The sequence below is a fragment of the Sebastes umbrosus genome, chromosome 6, assembly GCF_015220745.1.
Source record: "Sebastes umbrosus isolate fSebUmb1 chromosome 6, fSebUmb1.pri, whole genome shotgun sequence".
In the NCBI taxonomy this organism is placed as follows: Eukaryota; Metazoa; Chordata; class Actinopteri; order Perciformes; family Sebastidae; genus Sebastes; species Sebastes umbrosus.
Genome location: NC_051274.1, coordinates 27,797,578 through 27,815,373, shown reverse-complemented (window position 1 = coordinate 27,815,373; position 17,796 = coordinate 27,797,578). Strand labels below are relative to the sequence as shown.

At 40.2% G+C, this 17,796-nt stretch overlaps 1 protein-coding gene across 1 annotated transcript in view; it reads left to right on the top strand.

Annotated features, from left to right (window-relative positions):
* cacna1db (calcium channel, voltage-dependent, L type, alpha 1D subunit, b) overlaps positions 1–17,796 on the top strand; it is a 114,464-nt gene that overhangs the window by 88,429 nt on the left and 8,239 nt on the right. Inside the window, 12 exon segments of the mRNA XM_037774181.1 lie at positions 2,061–2,102; positions 2,843–2,971; positions 3,733–3,798; positions 3,934–4,025; positions 4,148–4,307; positions 4,425–4,552; positions 5,257–5,353; positions 5,754–5,856; positions 7,152–7,253; positions 12,846–12,982; positions 14,290–14,406; positions 15,107–15,546. Coding sequence (XP_037630109.1) covers positions 2,061–2,102; positions 2,843–2,971; positions 3,733–3,798; positions 3,934–4,025; positions 4,148–4,307; positions 4,425–4,552; positions 5,257–5,353; positions 5,754–5,856; positions 7,152–7,253; positions 12,846–12,982; positions 14,290–14,406; positions 15,107–15,546 — 1,613 coding nt within the window.

Genomic DNA, 17,796 nt, shown 5'->3' with positions numbered 1-17,796 from the left:
TTGTTTTTGAATGCAGCTCAGTTATCATTTTAAAATCTTGGAAATGATCATTTTTGTGCCAAACTGTTTTTGCTGGTAACTCCTGTGAATCTGCTGTGCTGCTACTTCAAGGCCACTCTGTATTCTGGTTTGCAGCTGCTGTTAACACTGACTCCATGCTTGCTACAGTCTTGTCCATATGAATATGTTTGTTTGTCCGTTTCTTGCTTTGAATGAATGTTTGAGGTAAAGAGTACACTGTACACTATCACTGATCAAACTCTAGCATATGATGTAACGTACAACATAAACATTGCACACAGAAAGCCTGTGCAAGTTAGAGCAACAGGTAAATATACCCTAAGAGCACGTCAGCATGTGTTGAATATGTGCTGTACGGTTCTGAAACTCAGAAAATACCAGTGCATCCATTTTTTATTTTTTTTTCATGATACTGGCCATCATTTTGGCTTCTTCAATATAATTTTTCCTGCACACAGCCACCATATTTTTTGGAGAGAAAACAATATTCGGAGAGAAAACACTTGAAAAAAACACTTCAAATTCAGAGCTAGATATCCATAATTGGCAGTGCATCAAATTACCAAAAGCATTTTCAGCGCTACAGTGCAAGTGCCTCGAGATGTTATTATTTCTTGAGAAATGAGAAAGTAAGTGCTAGCAAGGGTTGTTGAGATGTAGTTTGTGGCGGAAGATGGGCAGTGACTTCAGTGGGTAGCTCCTTCCAACACTGTGGAGCCAGAATAGAGAAGAGCTTTTACCGAGATGAGCAACCAGTGAGTGATAGGACGGAGTCTTGTGGAACTCCTGTTGTCAGGCTGCGTGATTCAGACACAGATCCTTTCCGTGTTACCTGGTAGGAACCGACCCGTCAGGTAACATGCAAACAGAGGGAGTGAATTGATTGAGGGTGGAGAGGAGGATCTGGTGTTTCACTGTGTCAAATGCAGCAGACAGGTCTGATGGCAGCATGGAGCACTGCTTTGAAACCAGATTAATGGGGGTTTAGGAGGTTGTCCTGTAAGAGGTAAGCGTGTTAAAAACAGCACATTCTGGTGTCTTGGAAAGAAAGGGAAGGAAAGATACAGTAACTGTCAAAAGGAGGAGATTTGAGTTCCCAGTGTGTAGAGTTTAGGGGGATCTATTGGCAGAAATGGAATATAATATTAATAATTTTAATATACATATATATATATATAATATAATAATATAAAGTAGTTTTTCTTTAGTGCATAATCACCTGAAACTAAGAATTATTGTGTTTTTGTTACCTTAGAATGAGCCGTTTATATCTACATACGGAGTGGGTCCTCTTGACGCCGCCATGTTTCTACAGTAGCCCAGAACGGACAAACCAAACACTGGCTCTAGATAGGGACATTCGCGTTTTAATGTTTTTTGCGTCGTCCACCGTAGTTCTCCAACACGCTTGGCACACAGGAGAAGTTTCAGTTGGTTGCAATCTGCAACCTCACCGCTAGATGCCACCAAATACTACACACTGCACCTTTAAATAAATATATATTTTTATTTAGGATGTCAGTGTTAGCCAGGAGGACGATAATATAAGTCAGGTTTGATACTGAAAGATTGTATTATTAAAAACACAATGGAAAACACTGTTTTGAATATCTTATTACAACCAGCATGATAATAATGATAAAGCAAAACAAAGAATATCAGCATCATATCAGTGCTTTCTCCTGATTTGTCAATGTCAACAGCTAAACTAAACAGTATTTTGATAAAAACACATTTTCCTTCAGCACTGAATGCTTGTGTCTCATGTCTGGTGTTACTGCTGAGAATATGTGGTCCAGCTTTTGCATGACAGGTTTTACAGTGATGATGATGATGTTGTTGTTTGTGGTATAAATTGTAATGCTGTGTTGTTGTTTTCAAGTGAAGGTACTTCTGGACGTTTCTAATGCAATTACATGTTGAATAAATCAAAGGTAATGATGATATGTGATGTTTGCTGCAGCATTGACTCGTGAACGGTCTGGTGCTGTGCAGCTGATTTGTGTAACTGGGATTAACCTTAGGCTTTTGGTTTCAAGTCGGCAGCCATTCCTGTCGTCAAGGTGATAGTGGAGCCGGGGGTAAGGAAACGATTGAAGCCCCTCGCCCTTCTGTGATCACCCAGCATCAAGATCTTTTTGTTGTCGTTTCTCTGTTGCTCACTTACTGATGAAAACATTGAGATACTTTATGGCCTCACTTGTTCGATTGCGTGATGGTTTGTTTGTCTCGTTTTGAATCCACCTGGTTTGTTGCATTTTGGCTCCAGTTCATGGTTCACTGACATTTTGTTGTTGTTGTTGAGACCTGTCTGGGTGCATGGCATGACACAGACGAACAGATTTGTCTCATTTCTTCATTTCATTTAAGTTTGCCCGATCAGATTAGAAACATCGTGTAGTCAATGCACTGTTTTGAGTTTACATTTCCTGTCAAAGGTCATTTTACTGTAACATGACAGTAAAAGATGCATCTTGATGTTAGTTACAGTTTGTCTTTTGGTTTATTTGTCTTTGGACTGCAGATTATCTGGCTGTTGCATCCAGAGTTATATGTACTGAATGTGTACGTCCTCCAGGTCTGTTGGTCATGGCATTGTGTTTAAGACACAGTTACTCTGCATGCACATCGATTGTTGTCATTGCAGAAAGATCACAAATGGCGAGATTTCTTCATCTACTTTTATGTTGCTTGTTAGTTAATATGAGTCACACATGATGATTGAAAGAATGCACGACTGAATGAGTGGTACTGTCTATGTTTGGATGTTACGCCTTCGGTTTTTTCATCCCCTGATCACTCTCCTCGTCCTCCGCTTCAGAACACGGAGGACAGCGCTCGCATCTCCATCACCTTTTTCCGTCTGTTCAGAGTGATGCGATTGGTCAAACTTCTGAGCAGGGGGGAGGGCATCAGGACGCTGCTGTGGACCTTCATCAAGTCCTTCCAGGTGAGACTGTAAACATATGCAGCCAATAAACATCGCTTTTGAATCTGCAGTATTATAAACCAATGAGATAAGAAATGACACTGGTTATCACACAAGGTCTAACCTTCTCAAAGGTGTTACTGTGGGTAGTCGGCTTATAATCAGTATAACCTCGATTCATGGGTAGCATTTTGTGAGATGTAATTTCAAAGTAAATGGTTGTTTTTGTTTTTTTACGCACTTCTAATAGGGTTTGAATTATTTTGAATATATAATATGAATACAAAAAGAATAAAGAAAAGAATATCTAATTGCAATTCATTTTACTGATATTGCAATTGTGGTTTTATGAGTTTTTCATCACTATTCTCATTTTCATTGAAAAACATTAAAATGATGATGGTGTGATTGTTTTGCGGGAATCTGTACCAACCAAAGGTGTTTTCTTAAGTTTGTAAAATACGATGTGTAGGCCGGGACATCTCTGTAGCACCACAATATTTAATTTAAAATAGCATTTTGCCTTTAACAAATATTGTCCCTCCTGTGATTTGAATATTGCGGCAGGCCATATTGCGATTAATTGTGCAGCCCTAGTTCTAATATATGTCGGAAAAAACTCTGTAGCATACCAAGATAAGAGAACATACATTTTGCAGGGATTTTCTTACGGTAACCATTGGATCTGGTGGTGTAACCGTGGTTTGAGTCAAATTAGAGACTGCAGATTCCAGTGTTACGTAGCAGTGTCTCACTCTTTTCTCCCTTTTTTGCCCACCCAGGCTCTTCCCTATGTTGCACTCTTGATAGCCATGCTGTTCTTCATCTATGCTGTAATTGGGATGCAGGTAATATGATCTATAACCTGTTTGACACCCTGCAGGATATGTGTTGCCTTTAAATTTGGGAGCGGATCCGAATCCGAATTTGAGAGCAGGCTGGCTGATGTTTCTTTGTCTTTTTTTCTTGTTTTTGTTTTTTAGGTGTTTGGGAAAATAGCCATGGTGGATGGCACACAAATCAACCGTAACAACAACTTTCAAACCTTTCCTCAAGCTGTCCTGATGCTCTTCAGGTGTTTGTGTAGCTTAAATTGTTGGTTACTTTCAAGCCATTTGAAGTCATCATAAATGCATAATGTGAAAAATACCCCTCATTCTGCTCCTGTGTTAATGTTGTTTCTCGTTCTACTGTTAGGTGTGCCACCGGTGAGGCCTGGCAGGAGATCATGCTGGCCTGTCTTCCAGGGAAGCTGTGTGATTCAGACTCGGACGACAACCCCGGAGAGGAAAGAACCTGTGGCAGCAGCTTCGCCATCATCTACTTCATCAGCTTCTACATGCTCTGTGCTTTCCTGGTAATCCTCAGGCATTTCACTGTGTGTGCAGTAGCAGTAATATGTGAGCATGCACATTCCTGTATACAGTGAAACACCACAAAACATGCAAAAAACTATTGCCTGTCCTGGTTTCAGATCATTAACCTGTTTGTTGCTGTCATCATGGATAACTTTGACTATCTGACCCGTGATTGGTCCATTCTTGGGCCGCATCACCTGGATGAGTTTAAAAGGATCTGGTCCGAGTACGACCCTGAAGCCAAGTGAGTGCTCAGGACCCATTTGGAGAGAACAATCAACAGATTTTTTTCCTGTTATTTATTCTGTATACTACTGCAAAGGAATATTTGTGTCAGCACACATGGGATGGTGATTGTTTTGTAAGAGCCCTACCCTCTGAAGTGCACTAATGGTACATATCCACAGCCTCCGTCCTTTCCACGCTTGCCGTTCATTGTTTATGTAAGCAGCCATGCAATGCATTCTGATAGCGTGGCGGCACGATTCCAGAGACGGACCGTCAAGTCAACCGTTCCATATTTGCATAAAGTTGAGGTCTAGGCTACTTTATGCAAATCAGGGGCGTTCGACACGACTCGCCGCCTCTGGAAACTCTCTAGAAACGTTTAAACTAAGCGTGGTTGATCCAAAATAAAGACAGATTCAGCAACTGCATGGCTTATTAAAATGTTTTCAGAAACACATTTCGGTGAACTATTATCGTAATACAAGAGAAAAAAAGTTTCCAAACGAGCCGCCATGTTGGTTCCGGTTTGATAGCTGGGAAAGCGTTCATCCAATCAGGTGTCGAGTGTTTAGTGGCAGCCCATCAAGCATCCAATGCTGGGAAGCGAGACGATCCCTCACTGTTGATGTGCCATAACTGATTATCCGTTACTTATCAGAACTTTTGATGTCAGTGACGACTTTGCTTAGTGCCTAATATGTGAATGTATGTTGTTGTCAGGGGCAGGATAAAGCACCTCGATGTGGTGACTCTGCTGAGGAGGATCCAGCCTCCGCTGGGCTTCGGCAAGCTCTGCCCTCACAGAGTGGCCTGTAAGGTGGGTTTCTATCATAGACTATCTACAGTATAAAGATGGACGACATGACAGCTCCTCAAAAGTGAAGCTAAAACATCTGGATCGCCCCCTGGTGGCTGGCTGCAGTATAGGTCATAAATCTCCACCCTCCTCCATGTTAGTGGATGGGACATTAGCCAAACTAAAAAGTCAAAGTACACATCAAATACATTTTTCCCAAAGATGGTTTCTATCATTTTAGGTAGTTCTTATCACGCTGATGTATGTTCAAGTGTTAACTTTTCTGATAAGTTTGGTTTTAATTAGTTATTTGATGCTATAAAAAGGGGGTGAGACGTCATGATTGACAGCTGCTCTGAGAGAAGTAGTCGTAGCGAGAACATATAAATATCACATTTGATAATCTGTATTTCTGTTGCAGCGTCTGGTGGCGATGAACATGCCCCTCAACAGTGACGGGACGGTCATGTTTAATGCCACCTTGTTCGCTCTGGTCCGCACTGCTCTCAAGATTAAGACTGAAGGTGAGTCTGCACCTTGAAGCCATCAGAGATCTGCAATATTACTGGTTCTATTCTTATGGATTGTTCCTATCTGATTGAGCTCTTATGAACTGTGCGTTGCCATTCTGTGCAGTAAAAAAAGGACTTACAGTATGAAATAGATTATATTTTAAATAGTATGACCATGAGGTAAGAAGATGGAGCACATTGAGGCCAGAGTGTCCTGTTGCGTGAACTGGAGCTTCCAGGCATCCATGCCAGAAATCCTTATACCAGCAATTACCTTTGACCATGGGCCAGTCTTTTTAGCAACATTGTACTTCCTTATCTTCAATGTTTTGCTTTTTGCTTTTTTCATTCATTTGACAATAAAACGTATTGATATATTGATCGATCTCCCCATGGGGCGGCAGTATTAGATGCTATGAGGTCATATTTGAGATTTGACATGAGCCTTGAGTTTACATTTTTATCTACAGATCTGTGAAAAATCTAGAGCTGCAACGATAAATCGATTAGTTGTAAATTATTAAATTAATCACCAACTATTTTGATAATTGATTAAGCGGTTTGAGTCATTTTTTAAGCTTCTTAAATGTGAATATTTTCTGGTTTCTTTACTCCTCTATGACAGTAAACTGAATATCTTTGAGTTGTGGACAAAACAAGACATTTGAGGACGTCATCTTGGGCTTTGGGAAACACTGATTGACATTTTTCACCATTTTTTCTGAGATTTTATAGACCAAACAACTAATCGATTAATCGAGAAAAATAATCAACAGATTAATCGACGATGAAAATAATCGTTAGTTGCAGCGCTATAACAATCATGTTAAGTTATGTTTCTGAATTAAATACTCCGGGATGCCTCATGCAGTATGTTTTTAATTAATGTCACATCATGCTACTTTCAGTATAGTACTCAACTGTCTGTGTGGTCATGAAGCCCATATTACAGTTCAACATTTTGCCACATGAGGGAGTTAAAGATGTTCAATAAGTAGTTTCTCCTCCATGTTCCAGGACTCCTAACATGTAATACACAACAACAGCATGATTGATTCAAATCATTTACTTTTATACTCAACTTTGTGAACATGTTATGCTTAATCCCATGTTATGAATTTATCATCAGGAATTTTGTGTATTCATTATTACTTTAAATGTCAAGATTTGTGTTGTGATCTTAATGTGTGAGAGAGAAAGAGAGATACAATGAATACTTTCTAATACACCAATATATTGATCAGTTCTGTGCTTTTAACCAAAGTGACCTCACAGTTAAACATTCCACATTTACTGCCGTTTCCAAGGTAACCTGGAGCAAGCCAATGAGGAGCTGAGAGCTGTGATTAAGAAGATCTGGAAGAGGACCAGCATGAAGCTGCTGGATCAAGTGGTGCCCCCCGCAGGCGGTTAGTGGTCATTACACAGACACACATACACACACAGTGCACTTGGTCGACCCTGTGCACACACACCGTAGTCAAACAGTAACCTCGCTGCGTCCCTCTCTTTCACTCAGTTCATTTGAATGCACGCTGCTTTTCATTTGTATTTTCCCCCGATAATTAATAATAGCAACCCGAGGTGAGGTAAATGCTTTGGAAGTCACACAGAAAACAATTCTGCGTCAGTGTATTTATTGAAGCACGTAGGATGACAAACAACAGACGCACATTTGAATGCAAATATATTTTTCCCTTAATTTGAATTAAAAAAAGGAAGTCAGTGCTATTTATACACTTCCTTTGTTCACACCTCACCTTTTACCTCTATACACTGTGCATCATGGAGGAATCAAGCCACACTCAACGTCCTGTTTAATACACAATAGCTAGAGTGTAGGAGGCTTTACGAGGCTTTATCACTTTAAGAAACAGATTGAGGCTTGAGCTTCCTGTTTTTGCTTCTCTGAAGCAGCGAGGCCCACTTACTGACCAAAACCAACAACCTGATAGACAGGGTTACAATGTAGAGCACTTCAGTTCAGTTCACAGAAAGTCTCCTTATCGCTGTCAGCCAGTCACTGTTTAACCGCTGGCTCAGTCATAATCCTACAGTTTTGTTTATCATTAATCTTGCTGCGTTTGCTTCTGCATTCTCTCTTCCTCTAGCGCGTCCTTTTGACTCTATTGGGAGTATATATCAGATAAAAACACACAAAAAAGCTGTGTACATATTTGAAATTAAATGCTGAGGTATTTAATTTTGTATTTTGCTGCTGATACAGGCCGAGCTTAAGCACATTTTCCAGCAAGTTTTCTTTCTGTGCTGAAGATTCATTCTTAAAATTGTCATACAATCACCTTTATCAACAATTTAAAACAGAAACGTTGCTGTAGAATTTGTTTTTTTTTTAGGTGTAAGTGAATTTCCAGCTGGTTTGGTCGGAGTACATCAAATTCAGATATACCTTGTTCGCAAGGTGAACTGTGCACTTTGTTTATGTACAACTTAATTTGCATTCACCAGCTATCAATGGCTGAGCAAAATGTGTATGGAAATGACAAGCCAAGCTGAAATATGCCAATAGTTATGCTCTTTATCTGTAGATATTAAGTCATTCATGGCAGTTGCAGAGAGAAGAGAATACATTTTTAGTCTGCAGACTTTTGCTGCTCACAATGACGAGTGGCTTTTAATTTATTATCCACATGTAGTCACATCAGCGTTAGTTTGAGGTGCTATAAATACATCATTAGTTACAATTATGCCCTTAAATACATACATAACTGTTTTGCTAAATCAATCTTAAAGATATCTGATCTAATTAATATATTAAAGTGGAAATCAAAACATTTAAAAAGTTATGCAGCTTCTTTATTGGACAGTTTTGTTAATCCGTCAAGTCAGAGGAGTTCATATCATCAAAACAAAATGTGACATCTGTTCTTGTAACGCCAGCCAAGCGTGATAGTATTATGGTCTGTGTGGTTTTCCACTACGTGTGCTATCCAGTGTTCATGCCAGTTTACCAGAAAACTGCTGAATATGTGCACTTGTACAGTCATGCAAATATCATATTCAGATGTCCACATCCTAGCGGAGTCATTTGTGGTGGTTGCTATGGATTCTTACTTACACAAATAAATTCTCGGTAATAGATTCCAGTGTGTACATAAAGCTTCCTCTTGTTGTGTTCATGTGTTTACAATGCTTCAACTCTGCTGTGTGCTTTAGAACTGTTCAAACTTCGCTCAACTGCATGTCTTTGTGTGCATTAGTTTGCTAACCCGTCTCCTCTTTTTTGTTGAATCTTTTCTGCCTAGCCTCTCTCTTCTCTTCCACAGCTTCCTCTGCTTTCAGTAGTCAGTTGCTGGCCTTCTTCTTCTCTCTTCTCTCTTCTCTTGTCTTTCTGCCGTCTTGAGCTGTCCGGGGCAGTTCTGTTTTAGTCTGGTGGCATGAAACGACTGATACCTCTTTCTTAAAAAACTTCCTCAGGCTCTGCCCAGAAAGAGAACCTGCATGCTTGCACCTGCATGTTGGTGCAAATATTGACTGTACGTTGATCTGCCCGCGACAGGTTGATGCATTATGAAGAAAAATAAAATGTTACCATGTTATCAAGTGAGTCAGCCCTTAAATCACTTCAGTTATTTTCTTTTAAGTGAAAATATGTCAAAATGACGCAGACCACTTGCTTGAAAAAACAGAAATGATGAAAATCCAAACTTAAGTGTGTTATGTAAATATGATTTATCTGATAAATAATCCCACACGTTCATGCACATTTAATTTGTATTGTAGAGATTCAGAGAAAAAATACATAATTTGTACGACTTTGAATATAGGGGTCGGGAATCACCAGAGGCCGTACGATACGATATTATCACGATACTCAAGTCATGATACGATCTAATTGCGATTTTGAACATTTTGCGAGATACAGTGCTGCAGGGATGACGTGTTTTTGTAGCCCAACCAGGAAGTTAGCATCGCCCTGGGTTCCCTCGACAAATAGCCAATGGGATTGTTCCATTCGGCTTTACATTATTGCAGAAAATAAGCTCTGTGGCAAACAAACGTTGAACACCACTTTTTATGATTCTTGAAGCGTGAATGAAGTTGTCAGAAGTAAAAAGCTGACATTCGGCTATAAACACGGTCGCGCGATTCTACACAACAAGGCTGCAAAGGCGGACGAGTCGGCGTGATAACGTCTTGTAGTCTCATTTAGCCACCTGTTAGCAACCGCCTTTTTAAAAGACACATTAAGGCTTCAAAATTCATGAGTGGGATATTCACTGACTTGATTTTATATCGTAGGACAAAACATTAAAATCTCTTCAGCTTGTGTTAACCACAGACCTTATTTCAGGCATCTTAACTAAACACCTATGACTTCCAGACGAGGGAACCGGAAGTATTAAAATACTAACTCATTTCTGGGTTTTAGGATTCATTCCTGTAGCACTCTATATGAGTATTGCGATAAGATAGATAGTGATATATTGCAGTTTGTCAACATCTGTTTTATCTAATAGAATACAATACACATATTTTGAGGTCAGAGATCAAGGGATCCCTTTGAAAATGACCATGCCAGTTTTTCCTCGCCAAAATTTAGTGCAACTTTGGATCGTTAGTTGGCGTTCTTCCCCCTTCACTCCAGCTTTAAGACCTAGACTTTGAGCAACCATCAGGTATAATATAATAGTGCCACGCAAAATATTGCGATACTATGCTACATCGATTTCTTCCCCCAGCCGTACTTTAATATGCTTTTGGTCACAGGTTTTCTTTCTGAACAGAGCTCAGTTTCTCTCTGGCTGTGTCGGGTGACGTAGAGAAATGTGTCAGCTGCTTTAAGATGGATCACCAGATCAGGATGGAATGGTGCTTCCATCTTAAAGCACCATCCTACTGACGTTCGTCACCTTTCCTCGTTTCCTCTCTAGCTAAAATACTTCAAGGAAAGGTGATGGAAAAAACAAAAAAAAGAGCACCCACGTTCAGCCTCTTGTTTTCTTGTTTAGTCTCGCTCCCCATTCTGCTTCAGCAACTTTATCTGAGTGAATCAGAGCCATGCTTGTCAAGCCTCCCTGCATGGCGGATACTAGTGTGTGTGTAGTCACAGCTTCCTCTCTGGCTAAATGTGTGTTCTCCCTCGAAATGTGCAGCTGTAGATCTGACCCTTGCTGCTTCTCTCTTCGCTGCCTTCTTGCATGTGCTTCTCGCTGTAGATCATGTTGTTTTTTTGGGATATATAGAGACATAAAACCCCTCTGCTCGTCTGTCTCTGAAGTGGTGGATGTTACATGTAGCACTGGTATGTGTGGTAGTAACTGAATAGACAATGCAGTCATTAATTACTGTATATTATCAGTAACTGAAGTCTGATTTTGGTACATTAGGAGGTCAAGAGGTCTCATATTGCACTTTTTTTCTTTTTGTGTGTGTGTGTGAGGAGTGTTACATAACCACATGCGTGTATTCAGAGGTGAAGCAAGACGTGAGCTGCAGACACAGATGTTATCTGTTGTCGGGTAAAAACCTACTGCACACGATTGCGTTTGCAGAGATTCTCACAGACTTTTGTAAATGGCATTGAGCTCTGTCAATAGAGCACCGTCACACGCGATGCACATTCAGTTATGATATTTCAACAGTGCAGAGAATAAACATCACCCTTGTTTTTAATGGGAATTTAACAGTGAACGTCCCAAAGACCACAGTTTCTTTGATGTGCTTCCAAAAATGGCTTCATGACGTGTGTGTGCTGGTCTGTTGTAATCCTCTTGGAGTAGTCCTTTCTAGACGGGACAGTTATTATAATGCTCATGCAGCGAGGGTTTTATGGCATTTCATCAACACGTCTTGTTATTCTTTTCATTTGGATCGTTACAGAAGTGTTTTGTCTCATTGTCAAGATAATGGGCCTCATGCAAGAACCACTCGTACGAACAGATTTGTTCATGAGTGGCGTGGAGAACTAATGGATTGTGTATTTCACTACAAAATTATGAAAAGAGAGAGAAAAGAGTTAAGACATACCCAAAATAAATCAAGAATAGCTCCACAACTACCAGGTCTATGTGCATGATGTTGGTATCTATGGATAGATAAGACCTCAGAGAATACATCCACAGTGTCAGTAACACTGTGACTGTTACTGCACCTGAGTAAATTGTGACGAACCAAAGGACAAATTTTCATTTTTATCCTCGCCCAAAATGTTTTCTAGATTAGACAGTGGATAACACCATTATAGCAATGATGCCATGCACAGAGATGCCACTGAATTCATTCAGCAACTCCTTGACTACAACTGTGCCAAAGCAGATATAAATAACACAAAGTATATCGATTCTACAAAGGTTTTAGTAAGGATAGGACCAGGCAGACTCTCCATTTGTGCCAAATGGGTTTTCTACCTCTTGAAAGGGAATCTGGCTCTAAAATACTACTGATATCCACTACAGGAGGATATGTGCACACAATGGAGCCTTTGGCCATGACATTTACCCTGTGCATCATCACATTATACCATTGTGTACAGTATAAAATCAATAAAAAAAAAGAAATTGTATAATTTTGACTCCAAATGGAGTAGTTTTATTATAAAAATGAAATATGATCAAGTAAAACTTAGATAATATCAAGTAAGATCAATAACAAAATAAGATAACAAAAATAATCCAAAGTCAAGTATGTATATTCAATATTAAAATGGTCAAAAATATTATAAAGTAAAAATACCAGAGAAAGTTAAGATTGGTTGATACGAAAATGTTCTTGCATGAGGCCCGATGTCTTGTCATACCACCTTCTGCAGCGTGGGTGCTTCATCGTTGTTATGTTTTACTGTTATTGATCTTCAAGTTTGATACTTTCAGTGCAATTTGACTTGGATGTGTTTCTGTTCAGATGGTGAGATAGCAGCGGTTAGGATCTTTTTTGGGGGATTTTATTTTTGAAATGTCAAACTGAATTTCAGTGTTAAGGTATCTCAGTGTTTTGGTGCTGATGTGGGAGGCTTTGGTGTGTCTGGTCTGTTCACTCAGATGACGAGGTAACAGTGGGGAAGTTCTATGCCACCTTCCTGATACAGGACTACTTCAGGAAGTTCAAGAGGCGCAAAGAGCAAGGTCTTGTAGGAAAGCGCTCGTGGGAGAGGCTGAACACCACCATGGCTCTACAGGTGAGTAAAGCACAATGTAGCATGCTTCAGTTCATGGGAATACAATCCCATACAACGTCCGTCATCTAAATAAAGGCCAACACTGTCTCTGAAAACCAAAAATCAACTTAGTTTAATACATCTAGATTTCAGAGTTAAGCCCATTATCACCAGTAAACACAGTAGAGGATTCATGTCCAGGCAAGACTTAGAAGAACGTGTTCCATTGGAGTATTGTCTTGTCTGTGTTGTCTCTCAGTCTCTTCTCAGGTCTCTCCAAAAAGCCCCTCGAGTCTTCAAATTCCTGGAGTTTAAACGGCCAGTTAACCCAAACAAACATATTTTCTCAGTCTCTACGAGTGATATCAAGCCGTGCAGACAGTTTAGCTGAATTTTTTCGTTATCGTTTCTGAGATTCCTATCCCCATCATGAAGGTCTTCTGTGGCGCTCACAGCATTGAAAGATCACATTAGAAATACTAAGAATCAACATCTCCTCTCTCAGAGTAAGTAGAGTGTTTTATAAGAACTGGATACCGGACTCGAAGATGGCGCATATTCATTCCAATGAGAATTGCTCGCCTGGCGCATACGCCAAAAAAAGTTTTCTAGCTTTCCGGTTTACTTCCAGGTTATGCGGCCTACTGAATATGCAGAGTAGCGTTTCTCCCGCTGACCCTCTCGCTCGACCCGTAGACTTTACATCATGTTGTCACAGATGTTTAAAACACTTTTCTCGGCTTTAGGAAGGTTTTACAAACATAAAACCTCCATGGATCAAAATTTCATAATGGAAAGAGTCATAATTGACATTGTTTGCAGTTCAAGGTGTCCTGTCAACAGTTTTACAGACTCTTTTACAATGGTGGTCTATATGGAAAATGCTTTTTGAGCTGGATTTTCCTGCAAAACCGCGAGTGGCCACTGGAAAAAATTGGAAGCAAGGCTGAGCGGTGGCACCGTATCAAGGTCTTATTACACACCCATGTCCAAAGTCTACTGTACTACATGTCTATTGTACATGGGGTCACGTTTTCATTGGAACTACTTTCTACCAAAGATATAGTTCCTGTGTGAACTTTTATCCAGAGTAAAACCAAAACTATCTGCATGGTGGATGCCACAGTAAATGAGAAGATATGTTTAATTTGGGTGAAGTTACCCTTTAAAAGTAACTCTGCTTGTCTTACTTTTATCCTCCACAGAGCTGAAAGAACCTCCTGAAGATATGAGATTTGCTCCGACTACCTTTAAAACCATGTTATCAGCGTTTATATACTGTAATGTAACGGCTGTCAGGTTTGGTATTATAGCTGCTCTCTTTGCAGGCTGGCCTGCGCACGCTGCATGACATTGGACCAGAGATCCGTCGAGCCATATCATGTGACCTGCAAGAGGCGGGGCTAGTAGATGCTAATGGGGAGGAAGAAGAGGAAATCTATAGGGTAAACATCCCCTTCAGCCATTGAGACTTTTTGTTTGTTTGTTTACATTGTTAATTGAGATTTTTGGGTCATTGAGGGGGCACTTTTCCTAAATAAAGCCAATAAAAACAGACCAATTTCTTTTAAATCCCACACTTCAAAGAGAGGTTTCTGCTGATATTCTTTAATTTTGTACTTTTAATCGCACAACTATAATTGATTCAGACGTTCCAGAAAGCCAAGTAGCTTTGCTGTTACAACATCTGACATATTACACCACATTTTGTCATTATTTAGTATTATTATTTTTTTTTTTTGGATGGATTGATAAGAACTAATAGAGTGAGTAGTAGTACTAGTATGTATAATACACATAAATACAACACAGAGAATAACCTGATACACATTCAGATATGAGATGGGTCTTAGCTAACCACAGTAATACACTGTATTAATGATATTATCAACAACAGGCTCTGATGTTCAATATGAAAAACTGAAGGAAAAGATGTAGAGCTGGGCCGGATTCACATGGCAGGAGTCCTTTGTTAATAACATTTCACCACGTTGTTTTAGGTATTTTTTAAACATTTAATTGACCGTTAAATCCGTGTTCTCCCGGTTGAGATTCACTGATGTAAACATTGTGCTTTAAACAGTTTACCGTGTTTATTCTGCTGTTTTGTCTCAGTCCTCATTGGTTTCTGGTGTCTCCCTGCAGCGTAACGGCGGGCTTTTTGGGAATCACGTCAACCACGTCAACGCCGATCAACAGGGCTGCTCTCACCCGACCACCGTCACCCAGCGGCCGCTACAGATCCTGCCCTTCTCCTGTAGTGCCCCGACTGAAACCACCCAGACAGGCACGAGAGCCAGCAATGCCGACAGAGGAGTGGACACAGAGATGAACTCTTCACCTATCCAGTACAACCATCATTATCACACCCCTCATCCGTATAACTCCCCTCAGTGTATTTCCACTTGCCATCAATCGCCAATTCCCTCCAACGCCAACCTCAACAATGCCAACGTGCCCTCGCTTCTCTCCATGACCAATGGGAGGCAGCAGCAGAAGTGTTTGTTAAGGCGAGACCGTCCGTCCTCAGTGTCCACTTGCAGCAAAGGAGTACAGGACAAGCTTTGGAAGTCACACTCCACAAGGTCGGTGAAAATAAAGCATTCATGTTAACTTTTATTACATTATGCAGTAGTTCTCCCCAAGACCTGCGTAAAACAGTTGGAGTTCCCCTTTAAAAGAGAATCTGGATTTGCGTAAACCAAAGCAGCCTCAGGAGCATCTTTTATGATAATTACAGACGTATCATGTATTTTTTGATTTTCATTTTTTTATATGACTGAAAACTGACATCAAAATTTCATTGAGTAAATAAACAAAGTATGTTTGATACGATAAGCTGATATACTGCACTGTAGCGCTGGATGGTAATTCAATATTATTAAAGCTGCAGTGGGTAGAAAAGGGGCAAATATGATTTTTAAAAAGTTATATAACGGTCATTATATCCTGACAGTAGTGCATGAGACAGGTAATCAGAAAAAAAATCACATGCCTCCGGTGCTCCTAATGGCATCTGCAAGATTTCACAAACCGGAGGAAAACAACCAATCAGAGCCGACCTGGAACCTTGCCGTCTCTGAGCAGCTGTCAATCACTCGCGAACTCCGACCAAATGGTCAAACTAGGCGGCGCTGATCAAATATGAATCAATATTCTGTTACCGGAATGCCTATTTCTCTCCTCAGATGTTTTCAGAAACATCTTGTACAGTAGTGTACTGTTTGGCTGTAAAATGAGAAAGTTTGTGACCCGGCAGCCATATTGAGATCAGTTGAGGAAATACCAAGCACCGCCAACTAGCCAGAACACAGCCAATAGGAACGCTCTCTCTCTGAAATGACCTGTGATTGGCCAAAGTCTCCCGTCACATTTTCTAATGCCTGGAAACAGAGCCATAAGGAGGTGCAGAAGTCTCTTAGTTATCTCTCAGAATACTTGAATTACAATATGCTGAAAGGTTATTATGAAAATTCTTTCCCCAATGATGCCAAAATAATTCTGAAGCTTTAATTAGTCGTCTCAGATCTATGACATTAATATGAATATCTGAAAATATTCTTAGTGATATTGGGATATTGATTGAAGCCAGTCTGACTGTACTGTCTAGAGAACCCTCTGAAACTCTCAACAGATAAGGGGGAACAATGAAAACAAAGGGCATGTTTGAACTTTGATCGAAACCAGTCCCGAATCTCCTGTTCAGCATGACCACATCTCATCGTTCCATGTCAAACCTTGTTCATCCCACACAGATAAACAGATCTCTGCCCACACAGTATCGTTGACCCAAAGGTTACAGAGAGTAATCTTTCAAATTATAAGTTCCCAGGTAGTGATGAATCCACCTAATACCCCCCCTCCGCTATTCTCCTCCTGGCACCCATATTCCCACTGTGGGTGTTTTTGTACAGGATGTCTTGCCTCATATTAATATTCATATTTCATTCAATTTACTTTAGTAGAACCGATAACAAGCAGATATGAGCTCAAGCAAAAAATGTTTCAAAACATCCACATTTCACCCTTGGCTGAGGGGGGTGGTTGCAAGTTCGTTGCACAACCTGTATATGTTATGATCAAGTGGATTGAGACAGACATGTCAAGTGATGGATGAATAAAAGTCATTTTGCAACATGTAGCTATAGGCCTACATTAGGTGTGTGTGTGTGTGTGTGTGCACAAACCCCTCCCACGCTGTCCTAGTTTCAGCTGAGATCAGAAGATCAAACAAAGGAAAACACACTTCATTCAAACTCGACAGAAACAAAATAAAAAAAAACTGCCAAAACCGCCTTGGTTAGTCTTTCCAACAATCACCAACTCTGATTTGGTTGAAATAAACCCTTTTTTCACTTATTTTTCAGTCAGCCACCCACTTCCAAATCCCCTCTGATGTGCATCTAACATTGTTTGAGGGAACTATAACGTTCGGGTAACTGGTAGCTCGTAGGAGATTGAAGCTGTTATTTTTCTCATTTTGAGAATCTTACCGTCAAACTCAGCCATTTATCCATTTTTTTCCACGCTCACTGGCAACTTGATCGTTGACAACATACAGATACCAACGTCATTATACTATTGGCTCACAAGCCTTGTTAGAAGTGGGAACCAAACGTTAGATATCTTCCACAGAGATAAACAAAGCATTCACTTTGGACTCGTGGCCTGAAAAGTGAAGCCAATGCAGAAATGCCTTAATCTTGCATTCTTTCTAACAGCCAGCAGGGGGCGACTCCTCTGGTTGCAAAAAGAAGTCTGATTGTATAGAAGTCTATGAGAAAATGAGCCTACTTCTCACTTGATTTATTACCTCAGTAAACATTGTAAACATG